Below are 21,309 nucleotides of genomic sequence, written 5' to 3'. Positions count from 1 at the left end.
GGTTAACAGCACAGAGCTGATATTCCCCGTGGGGACACATTCAGTGATGACCTGAGACTCAGCTCCTGTTGAAGAGTTACGTACCCGTGTGGCACCCGTACATCCAGATTCGAAAACCGTCGTATCGACATCGGCACTTCACAAGGTTGTTCGAGAAATCAGACTCGGCCACCTCGGCGTTGGGATTGATGTGGACCTGGGTGAAGTAAAGAGATGGAAATTCAGGACATTTTCAGAAAGAAAGCTACAGATTAATTGGGACACAAATTCTTAGAAGGGGAGAGAGGAAAGGCATGTGTTTCACAAAACACAGTACCATGTCAACAATGAGCTCTCCATCTGCACTGGACCTGAAATGGGACAGCGATAGCAGTGAGAGTCTACCAGTGGAGTGGGACATGCATTTAAGGTGAAAGGGGGGATGTTCAAAGGAGTCAAGAGTCAAGCATCATGAGCAGCTTTATTTGTCATTTCTACCATATACAACCGAGACAGGAAAAACGAGACAACATTCCTCCAGGACCAGGGTGCTACATGGACAGCACAAACTACACGATCATACACAGTGAGGCATAAAGTGCGTAAGAAGTGCAAAACACACAAGCTCAGTAATTCCTGCCACATCCAGGCAATCGGCACATTGGTGTACAAGTGACAGTGTAATAAAAGAATGATAATTAATAAAACATTGGTCTAACAGCAATTCAAAATCGTACAAAGAGTTTCAGGTGGAAAAGAGTCTGATCCTACAGTGTTAAGGAGCCTGACGGCCAGAGGGAAGAAACTGTTGTACAGTCCGGCCGTGAGAGATTGAATGATCCGATATCTTCTCCCAGATGGCAGGAAGGAGAAAAGATTGAGTGAGGGGGGTATGGGGTCGTCCACAATGCTCTTTGTCTTTCAGATGCAGCGTGTGGAGTAAATGTCGATAATGAAGGGAAGAGAGACCCCGATGATCCCCAGATGATCAGTGATCCTCACAATCTGTTGTAGGGTCTGACGATCTGAGACGATGCAACTCTCAAACCAGGTAGTGAAGCAGCGGCTCAGGGTACTCTCAGTAGAATGTGGTGAGGATGGGGGGGGGGGGGGGGGGGGGGGGTGGGAGGTGGGCTTTCCTCAACCTGCTCATAAAGTAGAGACGCTGCTGGGCTTTCTTGGTGATGGAGCTGGGGTTGAGGGACCAGGTGAGATTCTCTGCCAAGTCACTTCTTCGCGAAGGAGAAGTGAGGGGCATGTTTCTTTACGCAGAGAGGGGTAGGAGTCTGGAACACGCAGCCGGATGGTGGTGGAGGTAGATACCATAGGGGCATTTAAAGGGCTTTTAGATAAACACGTGAATATGCAAGGAATAGAGGGATAATGACCAAAGGCAGGCAGAAGGGATTAGTTCCATTTGGCTTCATGTTCGGCACAACATTGTGGGCCAAAGGGCCTGTTCCTGTGCTGTACTATGTTCAATGGATTACAGAGAAAGAGGTACCATCCTATCACCCACACTTCCCAAGTGTTATCCTTCACTCTCCCTCTACCCCCATCAGCTGCTGAGGTCCTGTTTGTTAGCTCTGACCCTTATACCCCAGTGCATGCTGCACTCTGTCCAGTGTATGGGAAATCCAGAGAGTCCTGTCTCCTGCCACTCAACCTCCAGCTTGCTTCCCACTCACCGCTGTCTTCATTGGGTACACTGAAACCAAAAGCCTTCATTTGCACGTAGCTACAGCACAAAAACAGGCCATTTGGCCCACTCAAACAATGCTGGCATCCATAATCCACGTGAGCCTCCACTGACCTGACTTCACCTTGCCATACGCACGGATAGTTTTATTTATTTCCATCATCTGTCTTTGTTCAGCTTCCCCTTAAACACATCTACTCACTTCAAGCCCTGCAAGTGGTAGTAAGCCCTGTCAGTGAGCTCAGGCAACAGGATGCCTGCTGTGTGATACAGTCACCCTAACAGAGTGGATTCAGTTCCCACACCAGTTGAGGTTACTGTGAATGTTCTGTCTTCTGCCATGGGCTCTGGTTTCCTCCCACAATCCAAAAATGTGCAGGTTAGATGAATGGCCATGCTAAATTGCCCGTAGTGTTAGGTGAAGGGGTAAATGTAAGGGAATGGGTCTGGGTGGGTTGTGCTTCGGAGGGTTGGTGTGGACTTGTGTGGACTTCTCTTCGCCGACCTGATCAAACCCTTGCAAAGGACTCCCGATGTCACCCCTCACCCCTTTTCTGGGGAATGGACTACCCAGTCCAGCTTTTCCTTAGTCTCTCATAACATGTCGATCCTAAATAAATTGTGATGTCCTCCACATCCCTCATGATTAGATTCCCTACAGTGTGGAAACAGGCCCTTTGGTCCAACAAGTCCACACCGACCCTCCGAAGAGTAACCCACTCACTTTGCTTCCTCCATCCCAACAAGGGAAGTACAGTTTTCATCAATTCTGCTTCACTCTGTTCATCCCTGGTGCTACCATCCCCACCACATCCTGTGAGCAAATAAAAAAACAGTAAGGGCATGGCGGAACTGCTTGCGGTTTCGAATTCCATAAGCCCCATTGACCACACAATGACCCTCCTACTTTTTGTGTTTGTAGAATTACTTCTATAGAATCCCAACAGCACAGAAAGAGGCCTTTGCAATAGGAAGGGTGTTGTTGTGAAACTTGAGAGGGTTCAGAAATGATTTACAAGGATGTTGCCAGGATTGGAGGGTTTGAGCTACAGGGAGAGGTTGATAGGCTAGGGCTGTTTTCCCTGGAGTGTCGGAGGCTGAGGGATGACCTTCTAGAAGTTTATAAAATCATGAGGGACATGGATAGGGTGAATAAACAAGTTCTTTTCCCTGGGCTGGGGGAATCCAAAGCTAGAGGGTATAGGTTTAAGGTAAAAGGGGAAAAATTTAAAAGGGACCAAAGGGGGCAATGGGTGGTGTGTGTGCGGAATGAGCTGCCAGAGGAACTGGTGAAGGCTGCTACAACGAAAACATTTAAAAGGCATCTGGATGGGTATATGAAGAGGAAGGGTTTAGAGGGATATGGGCCAAGTGCTGGCAAACAGGACTAGATTAGCTTAGTATATAGGTCTGCACAGATGAGCTGGAATGAAGGGTCTGTTTCTGTGCTGTACATCTCTATGACTCTATTTGGCTCATGGAGTCTGCATTGACACTCTGAAGAGCACCCTACCCTCTTCCTGCTTATCCGAGGGCTTCACATCCCTGGACAATGGGCAATTCAGCATTGACAATCCACCTAACCTGTACATCTTTGGCCTGTGGGAAGGAACCTACGCAGACACAGGGAGAAAGTGCAAACTCCACACAGACAGAGTCACCTGAGACTGGAATCGAACCCGGGACCCTGGCACCGTGAGGCACCGTGCCATCCTTTGTGCTCCTATTAAGGGAGAAAGAGGCACAGAACATTCCTATACGTTACACTATTGTAGATGTTCCAAACTAAGAGAGTTGCTTGGTTTCCATACCTGAAAGACATAGTTTCCTGGTTTAACATCAGTAACATCAATCCACTGACAGTCGATGTCATGGCGATAGAGATCCCAGCAGCCCACAGTGACACCTTGCTCCCCAAAGTTGGCGCAGGCATATCGTTTGTAAATGCCTAGTGGAAAATGCAGAGAGAAAAGGGGTTCAACTGGAAAACCACACACAAAGATCAGCTCAGCCCATCGTCCACTTCCAAATGGAGCTCTCAAATTTCAAATCTAATGTTGACCTTGCTTTCTGTGCACCTTCTTTGCACCCGTTACCTGTATTCCCCATTCTGTTCAATCACACTATGATCTTGTTGTCTTTGTATGGTATGATCTGCATGCAAAACAGACCTTTTCACTGTACTCAGGCACGTGTGACAATAATAAATCGAAACAAATCATCGATCCCCATCTGACAGCCAACCAATGGTGAAAATGGAGTCGAAAGGGGATATAATTGGGAAGGATATAAATGGTCAAATGACCTTTGCCAGAGATCCCAAACTGCAGAGTACAATTCCTAAGGAGATCATGGGAATGGCCTTTGGGCTATTAAGTTTCAGACTAGTAATGGAGGTGTTGAGATTGGACAGATGTGAGTGCAGTTAAATGTTTTGGATCTTTGCTGAGGGCCATGGTTTAACATCTGTTTCCCAAGATTCTACCGCACCCTACCATCTGTAAAATGCTGAGACTTTGCTTCCTTCAGGGTAAACACAGCCATTTTAATAACCTTCCTCCACCCCCTAAACCCCTCCTGGTCAACACTAACCCTGCACCCAACTCAACAACTGCCTATATCCTACCCCCCCAAAACCCACCCTGAGGTCCCACTGAGGGAGTGCTGCATTGGCAAACACCTGGAAACAGGGTTCCCTAGCCACGAAGACTGGTGCTGGACGTGGAATGGATGTTTGCTCTTGTGGGCGACTCCAGATCTAAAGGGTTTAAGGATCGGGGCTTACTCTTTCAGGACAGAGACGGGGAGAAATCTCTCTCTCTCTGAGGGTTATGTTGGAGTGTGGAACTCTCTGCTGAAGAAGGCAGGGAGAGTGGGGAGGTGTCACTGACCATTTTTAGGTTAGAGGTGAATAAGCTCTTGTTAGGCATGGGAATCAGGGTCATTGTGTGGTCAATGAGGATTATGGAATTCAAAACGCAAGCAGATCAGCCATGCCCTTCCTGAAAGAGGGTGCTGGAAGGGCTGAAGAGTCTCTTCCTTCTCCTTTTTCAGATGTTTGTATCACTGTGGTTTGTGGGAGCTTTCTTGGAGGCAAACTGCTTTCCCCACATTGTAACAACGCTGGCACTTTTGAATATGTCAGTAAAATGCTTGAGGATCTCCTGAGACCTTTGTTAAGGGCTGGTTTTCCCCTGGTGCTTGTACAGATATCTAAATCATTATGTTAGTATCTGATGTGGCAAGGTCGAAATATGTAAGGTCAAAACAAAGAGTTCCAGATGGATTGTGACCTGATGCACTCAAACGGTTAACATTTTCAGGTCTTTGCTATTTCCATTATCACACCGTACAGAAAAGGTCCTTCGGCCCATCAGGGTCTGTACTGCCAAAAGTATATTACTGGGTAATAGGGAAGGAAATCTGCCATCCTTACCCTGTCTGACCTCTATGTAACCCACAGCAATGTAGTTATCTCTGCAATGGCTTGGCGCACCCCTCAGTTGTGCCAATCTGCTCTGACAAAGTTCAAACAATGTGGGAGTGCCTTCACCGTATGCATAGCTCATCAGTACCTTCTCAAGGGTAAACAGGAAGGGGCAATAAAGGCTGGTGTAGCCAGCAATGCCCAGATCCTATGAGTGAATCAGTCGACAACATTTTGTGCTTTCTTAGAGACCTAAGGGGCAACTTTTTCACGCAGAGGGTGGTACGTGTATGGAATGAGCTGCCAGAGGAAGTGGTGGAGGCTGGTACAATGGCAACATTTAAGAGGCATTTGGATGGGTATATGAATAGGAAGAGTTTGGAGAGATATGGGTGAGGTGCTGGCAGGTGGGACTAGATTGGGTTGGGATATCTGGTCAGCATGGACGGGTTGGACCGAAGGGTCTGTTTCCATGCTGTACATCTCTTTGACTCTATGACTCTAGTCAGGACACTACAGACAAATTCTCCTGATCTTCTTCAACACAGAGTCATGGGGGTTCCCCTTTTTAGGGCAGATGAGACGTTAGTTTCACATCACATCTGAAAAACAGCACCTCCAACACAGCAGCATTTTGATTTGATTTATCATTATCACTTGTACCTAAGTACAGTGAAAAGCTTTGTTTTGAGGAGATCAAGGACATGTAGATCATAGGGTGATTGAATAGAGCAAGACATACAATGTTATAGGAGGTTACAAAGCAAGATCAACATTAGACTTGAAATTGGAGAGGTCCATTTAGCAGGTTAATAACAGTGGGGAAGAAGCTGTTCTTGAATCTGTTGGTGCGTGTATTTAAGCTTCTAGACCTTCTGCCTGACGAAGAGGTTGGATGAGAGTTTAACCTTCAAACTGGATGTGTCAGTCTTAAGTTTTGCATTCAAGGCCTAGAGTGGGATTTGAACCCAGAAACTTGTGACACAGTATGAAGCACACTGTTCCCGATGCCATGAGTTTTTGTATCCGTTTAGAATTGGTCTCTAACTCTAATGCAGTCAGGAGAAATCAACCCCACTGGGCCCCAACTAGAAGCATCCCATTTCAGAACTAGTTTTGTAACTTGTTCTATATTAGCAATGTCCCCAGCTCCTTTGTGAATGTTAGTTGATGCACCAAATGTGCTCAATCTGTGACTCCTTGAGTGGAAAGGGAGTTTTGAATTTCCAGTCACACTAAACACTTGCTACGTCGAGAGCTCACAATCCACGAGACCACATCCACATCTCTCATCGAGGTAAAGGGACCGATCGTGTTTCTTTCTAATCTTATTTCCAATGAAAACAGACACAGCTCTGACTGAGCCTTCCCACAGCGAGATCTTACACCCTCTGACAAAGAGTCATCGGACTCGGAACATTAGCCCTTTTCTCTCTCTATAGATGCTAACAAACCAGCTGAGTTTCTCCAGTACTCTCTGTTCTTGATTCAGACCTCACAGCAGTCGACTCCGCCCTCAACTCTCCCTCACCTACCATCCCTCCTCCAGCTCCAGACATACCTCTTTCACAGTCTGAGTCTTCGAGACAGAAGCTTGCTTTATGTCCTTCTGCGACCTTGCTGCCATTCAGGGTCAAGAGGTCATAGTGAGTGAAGACCTCCATGCTGTGGTAGTGTCTGCAAAAGGAAACAGGCGTCGGGTTTGTGAAAGAGTGAGCAATTGCCTCCCACAACGTGGCTCCAAACGCAGACTTCAGTAAGATATAAGACCCACCCCACTTTAGCCAAGCTCCTTTATCTCTACATCTCGGAGTTAGTGGCTCAGTGGTTAGTACTGCTGCCTCACAGTGCCAGGAACCTGGGTTCGATTCCAGCCTCAGGCTGTGTGGAGTTTGCACATTCTCCCAGTGTTTGTTTGGGTTTCCTCTGGGTGCTCTGGTTTCCTCCCACAGCCCAAAGATGTGCAAGTTAGATGAACTGGCCATGTTAAATTGCTCATAGTGTTCAGGGATGTGTAGGTTAGGTGCATTAGTAAGGGGTAAATGTAGGGGAATGGGTCTGGGTGGGTTCCTCTTCGGAGGGTCGGTGTGGACTTGTTGGGCCAAATGACCTGTTTCCATACTGTAGGGTTACTATGATAACACACCAGTACAGCCAAAACTTCACTCCATGTTACCCAAACAGTTGATGAACACTTCAGTGTCCCTTAGTACATGGTCCAGGAAGCATAACAGCAGTTAATAACGACGGGCATCAGCAGCTACTAAACGGAAGCTGATCCCTGCACTTAAAGCATTGTCGCTCTGTTTTTGGGAACACCAGAGAGTCTTCAGGGACAATAACTGGCCAACAGAGGTGGGCAACAGGAGTGAAATCTTCAAACAGAGCGTTGTTGAAGAAAGAAAATCAGCAACGAGGTGAGTTACAATCATCCAATCTTTTAGTATCGTTCCAAAGACAGCTTGATATTCTGGATTGTGGAGAGCCTCCTGATGTTATACAGATGCCAGCGCACAAAGGGAGCATTGCTCAGCACACCAGTTGGGCTCTGAAGGGGATAGCATCCTAGGCTCTTTGGGCATTTCACAACTTCATAACCAATGATTTGGGGAGCACTTGCCTGATAATGCCATCACTTCCTGATGAAAGCCTTTTGCCCGCAACATCGATTTTCCTGCTCCTCGGATGCTACCTGACCTGCTGTGCTTTTCCAGCACCACTCTAATCTTGAATGTCATCACTTGACCAGGCACTGGATACTGTATTACTGCTGCTTAAAATGTTCAACAAAATACTGTGAATTCCCCCAGACACAGTATAACGTTTCTCTGCCCCTAATTCAACAACAGATAAACCACCTTAATGTCAGGACTGTGTCTAAGAGGCCACATTAGAGACATTTAAGCATCTCTTGGATAGGCACATGGATGATAGTACAATGTAGGGTATGGAGGTTAGTTTGATCTTACAGTAGGATAAATGATTGGCACAACATCGAGGGCTGAAGGGCCTGACTGTTCTATGTACACAGATGTAAGATTTTACCCCTCCCTTGTATTTTCTTTCAAGGTGAGTTGAAGCAGGAAGAAACCCTTGCAATCAATAGACACTTGATACATCTCTTTTAAAGTGCAAACAGACAAGAGGAAGGGATGACAGGCTGTGGTTAACATAGGGATAGTTAGCTGTCTTTATATATAACATTTAAAGATATGTTACACTTCCCTTTCAAGCACAAACAAGTGCTTGTTTTTCCAGTTGCATAGACTGGACATGGGGTGTGTAAGGCACTGGCCCAGTGTCAGAATCTCCCTGATGCTGGATACTTTAATGAGTAAATTGCTGGGATTATCAACAATCTAAAATTAGTTAATGTCAAAAAATAATTTTAAAGTACCAAATGCCAAATGATATTTATTTACGCAGACGACCAACATCACTGGGCACAACACTGACAGAGCACTCTGTGATCCGGAGTTAACAAGAAACACCCAATTGGCAAAGGGAGATTTCTACAAAGGGCACTGGGTCAGGATGTGGGAGATGGGGAAGGCAGGCAGAGGAGAGGATTTCCAACCACCTTTGTGACAATGGGGGATGTTGGTGTCACTGGTGTTCCATTTTTAAACACCCAAGAGAAGCTGGTGATGAACTGCTTTCCAGATCCAGGGAGGGGAGTCCAAAACTACAGGGTTTAGGGTGACAGGGGAAAGAATTATAAGGGACCTAAGGGGTAACCTTTTCAGGCAAAGGGTGTTGTGTGCATGAAAGAGCTGCCAGAGGAAGTGGTGGAGGCTGTTACAATACAAAAGGCATCTGAATGGGTATTTGAGTAGGAAGGGCTTACAGGGATATTGCCCAATTGCTGGCAAATAGGACTAAATTAGATTAGGATTAATCTGGTTGGCATGGACGAGTTGGAATAAAGGGTCTGTTTATGTGCTGTATATCTCTACGATTCTACAACGCTGCGGTCCGCGTGGTGTAGGGATCAAGGATATAGGGAGGGAATGCCGGGATTTTGACCCGGCAACAGTGAAGGAATGGTGACATGTTCTCAAATCATGATAGCGAGTGGCTTGGAGGAGAACTTGGAGGGGCTGGTGTTCCCCTGGATCTGCTGCCCTTGTCCTTCTCGACAGTAGAGGTCATGTGTTTGGAAGGTACTGTCAGAGGAGCTTTGGTGAGTTGCTGCAGTGGATCTTGTAGATGGTAACACACTGCTGCCACTCAGTGTCGCTGGTGAAGGGAGACGGTGTTGACGCTGGTGAATGGGGGTGCCAGTCAAGTGGGATGCTTTGTTGTGAATGGTGTTTTGATGTCCAGCAGAAGAATTTGAGGAGAAGATATTATCACGAATCTTTAACTCCAACATTGTCTGAAGGAGGACACACAAACAACTGAAAAGGAAAAGAGTTTCAAAATGATCTAATGAATGGGGAAATGTTCACAAATAATGCACTTGGAGAGAAGTTCTAATGTGACCACAAACTCCAGCAAAGGACCATGTTTACATGTAGATAAAAAAATTTGGTGCTTTTTCCCTGGAAACATGTGAGCTAGTTTACTTAAGGGCATTTCTCTAATTCCTTCGTGAGAAACATAGATCATCCCTCATCATGTTTATGAATGATAGATCAGTTTATAGTGATTAATTTTATTTATTGGGCAAGACAGGAAGCATCTGGACCTGCATTCTGTGAAAACAGTGGCCTCAATGTTAACTCACTCCTGAGGTGAGGTGCAGGAGATCCCATTGTCTCCTGCACATCTCGATCATCCTGAAAACTTGGGGCTTCCCACTTCAGATCGCAACCACAGTCCCCATCCAGTTCACATGGCCACTCTCTCCCTGTCCCGCTGGGATCTGTGTCCCCTCCACCCCCTTTTCCCTCCCCCCCCCCCCCTCAAAGCCAGTAACCCACTCCACATCAATAAATCCTGACAATCTCTCTCTGTAGAGACATCCCGCCACATTCTCAGCCTGCTTCAACTCACCCTGAACTCTCTCTGTGTAAATAATTGAGTCATGGTTGCTGAACAGTACCATTCATCACTCTAAAACGTTCCAACTTTCCCACAGTTGGCTCTCCCCACCCTCAATCCCTATTGCAGAGTTAGGGTTTAATGGCTAAGTAGATTGGCATCAGAGGTACGCTGTGTGAGTCACTGTGATTTGAACAGTCATGGGGTGGTGTTCTACTCAGAAACTGGACCCTGCACAGTCCAGAACCTGTTGTCCCCATAGTCTTACCATCACGTACAGTGTTATATAGTTCAATAGTTACGAAGACGTCTGACCTGAGTGTCTGTTAAAACCACGAGAGCCCACGTTTTAAGAACACAGTCAAAAACAATCAAGGGGTTGCCAGGCGAGTAGGGAGGAAGGTGGTGAAATAAAGACTCAGGTCTAAGATGATGGGCAAAAGAATTAGATGTGATATGAGGAAATAATGTTTTGCCTCTCCATGCAGCTCACTCTGATAGCCTTCCAAGGGCGTTACGGAGAGTTGGCCATTGTTGTTGGAGCCGCACTTACTGCCCATCCCTAGTTATCAGAACAGTATAGACTGCAACATCATAAAAATGAAAGGATGAGGCAGGATGGTAAAGCAGCTGTGTCAGTAACTGAGGACTCCGATACAAAAGGACACATATACAAAGTGCGAGAGCGTGAGAGAGAGAGAGAGAGAGAGAGAGAGCAAGGGAACCCTCAAAAGAGATTTCCAAAACAAGACTTTACATCAATATTTAAGGTCAAAAATCATACGACATCAGGTTACAGTCCAACGGGTTTATTTGCAAGCACTAGCTTTCGGAGTGTTGCCCCTTCATGAGGTGCTAGTGAGAGACGAAGACCTTAGAATTTATAAGGAAAAGCTTTTTCTCTCTCACTAGCACCTGATGAAGGAACAGCGCTCTGAAAGCTTATGATTTCAAATAAACTCATTGGACTATAATGTGGTGTCTTGTGATTTTCGACTTTGTCCAACACTGTCACCTCCACATCATCAACGTTTGAGATCAGACTGGATAGATGGAGACAGATTGGCTGAATGGCCTGCTTCACCTTGAGCAAATTCCACGATTCAGGAGAGTGGGTCCAGGAATGAGGGATTTTAGCAACATGGACCGATTAGGAAAGATGGAGATTAAGGGGAGAGAGGTTTTTGACATCACGAGGGTTCAGGACAGAGTAGAGAGGGAGCACACATTGCCATTAGTGTAAGGGTTAAGAACCAGAGGACACAGACACACGATGATTGGCTAAAACATAAAAAATGGTGCAAGGAAGTACCATTCCACACTGAGTGGAATGGACAGTGTGAGAGTGTGGCACAAAGAGTTAATAACAGCTTTCGCAAGGGCATTAGATAACCTTTTAAAGTGGACATGTTTGCAGGGCTATGGGGGAAGGGGCAGGGGTGTGAGAGCAGCAGAACTGTTCTTACGGAGACCCTATTGGGCAGAAGAACCTCGTCCTGTGTTGTAACTTTGCTCAGATCCATAAGAACCTTCCTGTTGAATATCCTCACACCAAATAAAATCAATCAAAAACCCAGAGCTTCGGCTGATTTTTACCAACTCCAACCTCTCACCCCAACTGCAATGGGGGAGATCAGTTAATGAGAGAGAAGGCAAGAAATGTGATGTCTGTGCACTGTCAGTAAGACAGAAACCCCAAAGTCTTTTTTTAAAATAAAACCTCATTTCACAAGACCAGCTATCCCTAGTAGCTTGGGGAATCGTTGGCGGGGTTGGGGGGAGTTGTGTGGGGGGGGTTGGGATGTGTTCAATCAGGTGAAGGAGTTAGAAAGCAGGCATGGGATCAGTTAGGAATTCTGCAGGGCACAAGGTCAGAAAATTCCGGAAGAGCTGCTGCTTCCAAGAGGCCACTGCTTGTTGCTGAACTGATTTTCTCACAGGCCAGTAGCTGATTTCCAGGCAGATGTTCAGGTGGATCGCAGGAATGCTACAAAACCACAGAGTGAGACAGCATCTGGAATTCTGGGCCCCACAAACCAATTCCCAGCCTCAACCAGTCACATGCTGACTGCATTAGGAAAGGGCTTTGAATTGTTCTCCCAACGTCCTGATATTCATCGTACAGCGTTGGCTCATTTGATTGGGTTGGCATAGTGTGATTAGAGTAAAGTGTCTAAATGGATATATTTGAACAAAGGCAGGCCACTCAGCCCTTCCAGCCTGCTCTAGCCATTCAATGCGATCATGGATTATCTGATTTCAACCTCAACTCTACATTCCTGCCTATCCCCCAATAATCTCACAATCTCCCTTGGTCATCAATAATCCATCCATCTCTACTTTCAAAACATTTTCCAATTCTGTTAAGCGAGGCCAATCAGGATTTTGTGGTCCCTGTCATCTGTGTGCGTGGCTACTAGGGACAGCTGGTCGTGGCATTTAGTGGCGAGTTGGTGTTCATGGATGCAGATTGCTGGTTGTCTGCCTATTTGTCCTTTATAGTGTTTAATGCATCCGCATTCATGAACACCAACTAGCCCTAAACTACAAGACCAGCTGTCCCTAGTAGCCACACACACAGATGACAGGGCCCACAAATTCAACTGGGACAACACAACAATCACAGGACAAGCTAAACAGAAGACAGCCAGAGAATTCCGAGAAGCATGGCACTCATCCACGGACTCTATCAGCTAGCACACAGACCTAGACCCAATAGACCGACCACTGCAACAAACAACCGGAACCAGAAACCGGAAACAGCAGGAACAGAACCAAATAAATCCCAGAAAACACAGAATAGCAGCGTTTCACAAGAGGCTCCAAAGCACCGAAGATGTCACCTAGACGAGGGCCAAAACATCGGCAAATCAACCTCCTGGCTCAGCAAACATACCCACAACCACGGCAGCCGGCACCCGAGCTACAAATCTTTACACAAACCTCGAAGGGAAGTTTGGTTAAGTCAACTGCAATTCTGTTTCTTCCCTCTCTCACATTTTTTTAAAGTCACAGAAATGATTTTTGAACAGAGAGAACTTTCCAAGATTACGGTTCAGGCTCTGACTCCCTTTAAAACCCAGGATGGGAACCAGCCAATGGTGGACCTTTCATAGTCATTAGTGTCATCACAGTCTTCATTCGTACACCCGACTGACTTCTCAGGTGAAGGAAAAACCTATTCTCTGGGTCACTTGGAAGAAGATCAAAAGGGGTTTCTCGATGTCCTGATCAATGTTTATCTCTCAGCACAAAATGCCAAAACAAATTAATAAGTCAATCATCACACTGTGGTTAATTGTCTCATGCTATGCAGAAGTTGGTCATCATAGAGTCAAAAAGCCTAGAAGCAGAGCATTCAGTTCGATTCATCTGCGCTGACCAGACACCCCAATCTGATCTAATCCCATTTGCTAGCACTTGGCCCATATCCTTCCAAAACCTTCCTATTCACATACCCATCCAGATGTATTTTAAATGTTGTAATTGTAGATTGTCCCTTACATGCATCACCCTCTGTGTGAAAACATTGCTCCACAGGTCACTTTTAAATGTTTCCCCTCACCTTAAACCCATGCCCTCTGGTTTTGGACTCCCCCACCCTGGGGAAAAAGACCTTGACTATTTACCCTACCCATCCCCCTATGATTTTATCAACCTCTGTAAGATCGCCCCTCAGACTCTGATGCTCCAGGGAAAACAGCCCTAGCCTTTTCAGCCTCTCCCTACTACTCAAATCCTCCAACCCTGGCAATATCCTTGTAAATCCTTTCTGCACCTTCTTGAACAATATCCTTCCTATAGAAGGCTGACCAGAATTGTATACATTATTCCAAAGGTAGCCTCACCAATGTCCAGTACAGCCACAACATGACGTCCCATCACGTTTGTCTTTGTAACAGCAATAACCACACCGTAACCCATCAGCTACCATGTAGTTTGGTTCATCTTAAGGACGTTACAAAGGCACGGCCTAAACAGCAGTTGTATCCCTTTAGCTATTGAGCATGGAGGCCATTTTGAAGCCATGATCCGAATGAATGGCGGAGCGGGCTCAAGGGGCTGAATGGCCTACTCCTGTTCCTATTTCTGATGGTGTTTAGTCTCTTTCCTCTATTGCTTGGCCACAAGAGACCATGGATCTAATTTGGGTATTTCTTCATTCTCAGGAACAAGCTATTACACAGCTCAAACCTCTTTTGCTTTTACTAAATGTGATGTAACCCCACCGCTAATGTATCACTCAGCTGCTGATTTTCAAAGCAGCTCTCAACCCAAAACTTCTAACAAGCAACGTGATGCTGAAAACTGGAATTTATTTGGCAGAGGATATTCACTGACAACAGGCCAGACAGCTAAGTAAATCACTTAAGTCTACATGTGGGCCCCCAGACAGCAGTATTGTTCAGATTCACAGAACATCTGTTCTGTAGTTTTCCAGAAAGACACTGTAATGCATGTTTTCTAAGAACTTCCTTTGGTGGATTGATGAATTGTTCATTTTCACTGCACAGTTCCACTCACACCTTCCAATGAAAGACACTGGAGAGGGGGGGTACCCATCATCTGTGTTGACCCCAGCCTCCCCCTCCAAGGTCAGACTGCACACCTCCAACTACTGATTACAGCCAGGACAGAGTTAGCAAATAGCAAAGACCTGGGACTGAGTTACAGACTGGAATCTAAACAAGGAGTTCAGGGTGGTTTATGTATCGAATAACATAGACCAGTTAGTGAGTTACAGATTGGAATCTAATCGAGGGGTTCAGGCGATTTTATATATCAAAGAACAGAGACCAGGGGGTGAGTTACAGTCTGGAATCTAATCGAGGGGTTCAGGGTGGTTTAGATATCGAATAACAAATACATATGAGTGAGTTACAGACTGGAATTTGAGCGAGGGGTTCAGGGTGGTTTATATATAGAATAACAGATACCTGGGAGTGAGTTACAGACTGGAATTTGAGCAAGGAATTTGGGGTGGTTTATATATAGAATAACAAATACGTATGAGTGAGTTACAGACTGGAATTTGAGCGAGGGATTTGGGGTGGTTTATATATAGAATAACAAATACATATGAGTGAGTTACAGACTGGAATCTGAGCGAGGGGTTCAGGGTGGTTTATATATAGAATAACAGAGACCAGGGAGTGAGTTACAGACTGGAATCTAATCGATGGGATTTTGTGAGAGTGTGTTGGGTTTACAACCTGAGTAACAAATTGCTCTGTCCCTCAGTATTTTGCTGAGTTGTATATTTTCTCGTTCACAAACCCGGCTGGTGCGAGTAGCCCTGAGCCTTGAACCTACCCGTGACAGCTATGCCAGATCCAGGCGTGTCGGCCAGCCCGTGGCCTGAAGTCGGAGCGGCCAACGTTGTGTATCCGTGATGAGAAGCGAAGGAGCCGGCGATGACCGTGCGGCCATGTCATAGAGTCCGCCGACTTTGAGAGGCAACCTTCCTCATGGGCACAGTACAGCATATGGAGGGGCCGGTCTTCCAAGTAAGCAGACTCCTGGGCAAGCTGCGCATCCAGGACCAGGTCAGGAAGAGCTAACAGCACCAAGAATAAGAGATTTCAAGGTTAATGTCTCTCTTATAGCATCCAGCCTGCCTTACACTCATACCCAGATCACCCCCTTTTCCTTCTGTCTCACAATGGCTTTGTACCAAGGCTTCCCCAAGGGATAATCCTTCATTTGGGAGTCCCAAGAAGATTACCAGGGTTTCCCAAAATGCTGGGGTCAGGACCCCAAGCTGGGTCATGAGTTGAACTCTCAGGGAGTGAGCTCTGATATAGTAGTACTGGCCAATGGAGGGCTCCGACTGAGATAAAACAACCACATTCCAAGCTATTGGACAGGGTTTCCACTGAGACAAGACTCTTCTCATTCTCATATACCTTCCCTCCTTCGCCTCACCCTCAGCTGCCACCAGCCGTGGTGACAATAGTGATGCCTCAAAACAGAGAAACAGTGCAAAAATGGTTTGGGAAGCTTTGGCAGGATATTTCCACAGGCTATCCATAAATTCCGCACTCTGTCATTGGTGGTGGATGAGGAGGGATAGCTGCATCCGCCCATCATAGGGAGACCCACTTAAGGACCTCTCTCTTCAGCATTTGGTGCTAAGATCAAGGTGAGAATATTGTCCATCACACAGGATGGCCAGCGTGCAAACCCTTGCAGGGCTGCTTGTTTGCCACCATGGGGGAGTCAATCCCTCTGTCAAAGACAACTCAGTTCCTGATTGAGGAGCGTGCAGTGAGGGAGGGGGGCACACCCTCTCTGTCACCTGCCCCACCTCTGCCATCGCTCACCTCTGGTCTGAGATCCAATGACGAATAAGTGGCTGTCATACTGGCAGCTACCACTATCTTCCTATTGGCGCTATCACTTAATCGTGCCACCAGTTTCTGATTTGCTGACAGCACTTGCTCAGCCCCTGGGGTCATTGATCCCATGGGGAGGTCTGTCCCTGGCTAATCACCTACCTGAGAATCACGCCCTGAGACAAGCCTACCCTAAAACAGCTGGAGCTGGTGACTAAGACCACAGTCTCCCCCATTAAGTATCAAATGGGATCCCAGACAACACTGGATAAACATGTGGGAGTTTCCCTGGTTTGCTGCACTGAGATGGACCAATGGTTTTCCTCCGTTGTACTTATTCCATAGTCCGTATCCAGTCTACTCCTGTTCTGACCCACTACCCACCCAGTGTGACCTCTTCCACATGGAGAGGGATGGAACTCTGTCAATCAAAAAGTTGTTGAAGTTGGGTCTGGTTGAGTTGAAAATGTCAAAGTTGTACTTTGGTAGATTTTGTTTTATGCTGAAGAGTGGTCTTGCTGCAGTTTTTAATTTTGAATGCATCAGGACATGGGTGGCAAATTATAGACAATCATAACTGGAAGACAATAGCCTTGCGGCATTACCACTGGACTCTTAACCCAGACAGCCAGGTAATGTTCTGAGGATCTGGGTTCAAATCCTGCCATGGTGGAATTTGAATTCAAGAAATATCTAAAATTAAAAGTCTGATGCTGACCATGAATCTATTATTGGAAAAGCCACCCATTTGGCTCACTAATGTCATTTAGGGAAGGAAAGTGTTATCCTTATCTGGTCTGGCCTACATGTGACTCCAGACCCATAGCAATGTGATTCTTAACTGCTCCCTAGGCAATTCGAGATAGGTAATAAACACTGGTCTAGCCAATGACACCCATGTCCCGTGAATGAATAAAGAAAAATTATACTTATGGTGCAGGAGGAAAAGGCGCTGATTGGCTGACCACTCGACTTTGAAATTTAACATTCTTGTGTTTGTCCAGAAAGGTCTCCAAGTCAGTTCCTTCACACCTCCCATCCCACTTACTTCACCACTTTGTTCTGCAATAGCAGAGCGAGGACAGGTCTGACACTCACACTCCGCACAGATGACTCCAGCAGCAAAACGAGCCCCACCTCGCGGGCAGTCGACGTGGTCACGGTGATGGGAACACTGCAAGATGGAGAGCTCTGTCCCTGAGCAGGAGGTCCCGCTGAGGACAACGTTGTCGGTGGTATGGTCAGCCTGCCAGTACCAGGTTTCCTTTGGGAAGGAAGGCAGAGAGTTCAGGCACCCACTTTGTTCCGGGAGCTCCCTCAGTATCTGCACCAAGTGGAGAGTTAGTGCAAAGCAACAGGAGCCCGGCTTTTCAGTTTCTGCATTGACTCTTTGGTCGAAAATCCACCAACCAAAGACACCTCAGGAATTCCAAAGATTAGACATTGTTTAATTGCACTGACCGAGATTAGGATTGGCAGTCTTGGAATAAAATATAATGGCAGGGTCATTCTCTCAATGTCCAACACCCATCACTTTCAGTGACTTGGAGACAGTAAGGACTGCAGATGGTGGGAGTCAGAGTCAATGGATGTGGAGCTAGGAAGAACACAGCAAACCAGGCAGCATCCAAGAAGCAGGAAAGTCAGTGTTTTAGGCCAAAACCCTTCTGTCTGACCTGCTGTGCTTCCCCAGCTCCATGTCTATTGACACATCGCTTTCACCTCATCAAACAACTCCCTATTAGATTAGATTACCTACAGATTAGATTACCTACAGCATGGAAACAGGCCATTTGGCCCAACAAGTCCACACCGACCCTCCAAAGAGTAACTCACCCAGACCCATTCCCCTATATTTACCACTGACTAATGCACCTAACACTATGGGCAATTTAGCATAGCCAATTCACCTGACCTGCGCATCTTTGGACTGTGGGAAGAAACCAGAGTACCCGGAGGAAACCCACGAAGATACGGGGAGAACGTGCCAGGCAGGCAATTTATTTTACATTTCCCATGCGGCGATTCAGGATGATGGAACCTAAAGAATGAGGTAAGTGGAGCTAGTATACAGGTCGGCTAGTGAATGGTCAAGAGGCCGAATGGACACTTTCTATGCTATGTCCATCCCCAGCTTCCCTACTCTGTGAGTGGGCCCGCCCATCTCCTGCTGAATTAAAGAGTCAATCTTACACCATAGGTATTTTGATTTAACCTTTCTAACCAACAGGGGATAACCAGCCCAATAGTTGGAACCTATTTTCAGTCTTACTGCATAGTTGAATGAGCAGAATCATCATGTTCCTGCTCCATTTCCCCTGACCACACTTCAACAACAGGGTTCTCTCTACACAACTGTGATCATTTTGACCACTGATCGTAGTGTAAGACGGCATCTTGGATCAGCATCCCTCTGCCCCAGCTTGCAACCCATTGTTTTCCGTTGACCGTAGAGGGATTTCAGACAGGTGTTTATAAACAGCATCATCCAAAAATTAGACACATAGAAGCTTTCTCTTCAAAGACACTTAGAGTTAGAAACTTAACCAACATGAAAGCAGGCCAGGATCAGTTCGAAACAATGCAGGAATGAGAACCGACTTCACCAATCAATGTGTGCAGGAGCCGGGGTTGGACTGAGGTGGACAAAGATAAAAATCACACATCACCAGGTTATAGTCCAACAGCGCTCTGAAAGCTTGTAATTTCAAATAAACCTGTTAGACCATAACCTGGTGTTGTGTCATTTTTAACTTCCTTCACCAGTCATGAACTAGGAATTGATAAAGTAGATACATTGACGTTGTTTCCACTTGTGGGAGAATCTAGGACCACAGGGTATCATCTCAAAAGAAAGACTCAGGCATTTATGACAGAGATGAGGAGGAATTTATTCTCTCAAAGTGAAGTGATTCTGTGGAGAGAGTTGTCAAAGCTGCGTCGCTCAGTCTATTCAAGGTTGAGATAGATTTTCAATCAGGGTTAAAGAGTAAAGACAGCAAAAGTGGAGTTGAGGATTATCAGATCAGCCATGTTCTCACTAAACGGCGGAGTAGATTGGGGACTTAATGGGCTGAATGGCCTACTTCTGCTCCTGCGACTGTTGGCGTTTTATCAATATTAACCCCAAAACTTAATAAATAACACATCATGGGACCCTGAAATGAGTTTCGGAGACACTAGTCTCTCTGACCCCCCATGACTTGGAGGGGTTGGAGGAAACACAGCATTTCTGCCTTTTCAATCTGCTTTTGGTAATGGACATTCCCAAATAGCCCCTTCCAAAGATCAGACTGTCCCAACCAAGAATTCAGCAGCTTCCACTGGAAGTGGAGTTTGACCAGATACTCTGTTCTCTTTACCTCCCTCAGGAGCTGGAAGCTAATCCAGATCGCATGAAGAGACTGAGAAATTTTTTTTCTTTAAATTCATTCATGGGATGAGGGCATCGCTGGCTGGGCCAGCATTTATAGCCCATCCCTAAGAGTTGACCATACTGCTGTGGGTCTGGAGTCACATGTAGGCCAGACCAGGTAAGGATGGCAGATTTCCTTCCCCAAAGGACATGAATGAACCAGACAGGTTTTTCCAACAATCAGCAATGGTTACGTGGTCATCCTGAGACTCATAATTCCAGATTTTTATTGAATTCAAATTCTACCACCTGCCCTGGCGGGATTTGAACCCTGGTCCCCAAAACATTACCTAGGTCTCTAATTTAATAGTCTAGCGATAATACCACTAGGTTGTTGCCTTCCCACAATTTATGCTAAAGTTGGGCATGACTTGGTGAAAATGGAGGGACATAGCAGAGGTGATAGTGAGGAAATGGCTGAAGAATCTAAAGCACATTTCCACACCCTCTGAGTAAGGGGCTGGCCACTTCAAACTGAGGTGAGGAGAAATGTTTGGGAATTCTCTACCACAGAAAGCGGAGAATGATCACGGTGGCTCAGTGGTTAGTGCTGCTGCCTCACAACGCCTGGGACCCAGGTTCGATTCCAGCCTCGGGCGACTGTCTGTGTGGAGTTTGCACATCCTCCCCGTGTCTGCGTGGGTTTCCTCTGGGTCCACCGGTTTCGTCCCACAGTCCAAAGATGAGCAGGTTAGGTGGATTAGCCATTCTAAATTGCCCATAGTGTTCAGGGATGTGTAGTCAGGGGTCAGGGGTAAATGCAGAGTAATGGGGAATGGGTGTGACTGGGTTACTCTTCTGCGGATCGGTGTGAACTTGTTGGGCCGAAAGGCCTGTTTCCACACTGTTGGAATTCTAAGGATCAGTCACCCAGTACAATCAACACAGAGGATGGAAGATCCTATGGGTGCTAAGGAAATTAAATGGCATGGGAATCCTGTTGGAAGGTGGGGAAGAATCAGTTCGGGTCTTGTTGAATGGTGGGGCTCATTTCTTAGCTTCCTTTGAGCAGACCATTCACTCTGTCCCAAAAATGAGCCTTTGCATGTGCTCAGTTGTGGTTAATGCTGACTTTGACTCTCCTCCACCATCCCCCCAACTCCCCTCTCCAACGTCCCTCCTCTCCCCAACTAACAGATCAGTGGTTAGCACTGCTGCCTCACAGCAGCAGGACCCAGGTTCGATTCCAGCCTCAGCTGACTGTCTGTGCGGAGTTTGCCCATCTACAAACTCCTGCAGTCCAAAGATGCGCAGCTGAGGTGGATTGGCTAGGCTAAGTTGTCCTGCAGCATTCAGGGATGTGCAGGTTAGACTGGGTTTACTATGGTAGAAGGGTGGATCTGGGTGGAATGCTCTTCGGAGGGTTGGTACAGCCTTGAATGGGACCAATAGCCTCTTTCTGCACTGTAAAAAAAAATCTACAAGACCGAGAAACATGACAAAAATAGACAATTACCAAAAAAAAACA

At 46.3% G+C, this 21,309-nt stretch overlaps 1 protein-coding gene across 3 annotated transcripts in view; it reads right to left on the bottom strand.

Annotated features, from left to right (window-relative positions):
* Positions 1 to 21,309, bottom strand: part of loxl4 (lysyl oxidase-like 4) — a 131,572-nt gene that overhangs the window by 9,151 nt on the left and 101,112 nt on the right. For all 3 annotated transcript variants that reach the window (XM_072557141.1, XM_072557142.1, XM_072557144.1), the window contains exons 10-14: positions 17,525 to 17,690; positions 15,405 to 15,648; positions 6,667 to 6,782; positions 3,490 to 3,626; positions 85 to 196 (exon numbers count right to left, since the gene is read on the bottom strand). In XM_072557141.1, the coding sequence (XP_072413242.1) occupies positions 85 to 196; positions 3,490 to 3,626; positions 6,667 to 6,782; positions 15,405 to 15,648; positions 17,525 to 17,690 (775 nt within the window). The remainder of the gene's footprint in view (positions 1 to 84; positions 197 to 3,489; positions 3,627 to 6,666; positions 6,783 to 15,404; positions 15,649 to 17,524; positions 17,691 to 21,309) is intronic.

This window comes from Chiloscyllium punctatum, chromosome 38 (assembly GCF_047496795.1).
Source record: "Chiloscyllium punctatum isolate Juve2018m chromosome 38, sChiPun1.3, whole genome shotgun sequence".
Taxonomy (NCBI): Eukaryota; Metazoa; Chordata; class Chondrichthyes; order Orectolobiformes; family Hemiscylliidae; genus Chiloscyllium; species Chiloscyllium punctatum.
This window is presented reverse-complemented; position numbering and strand designations above follow the sequence as displayed.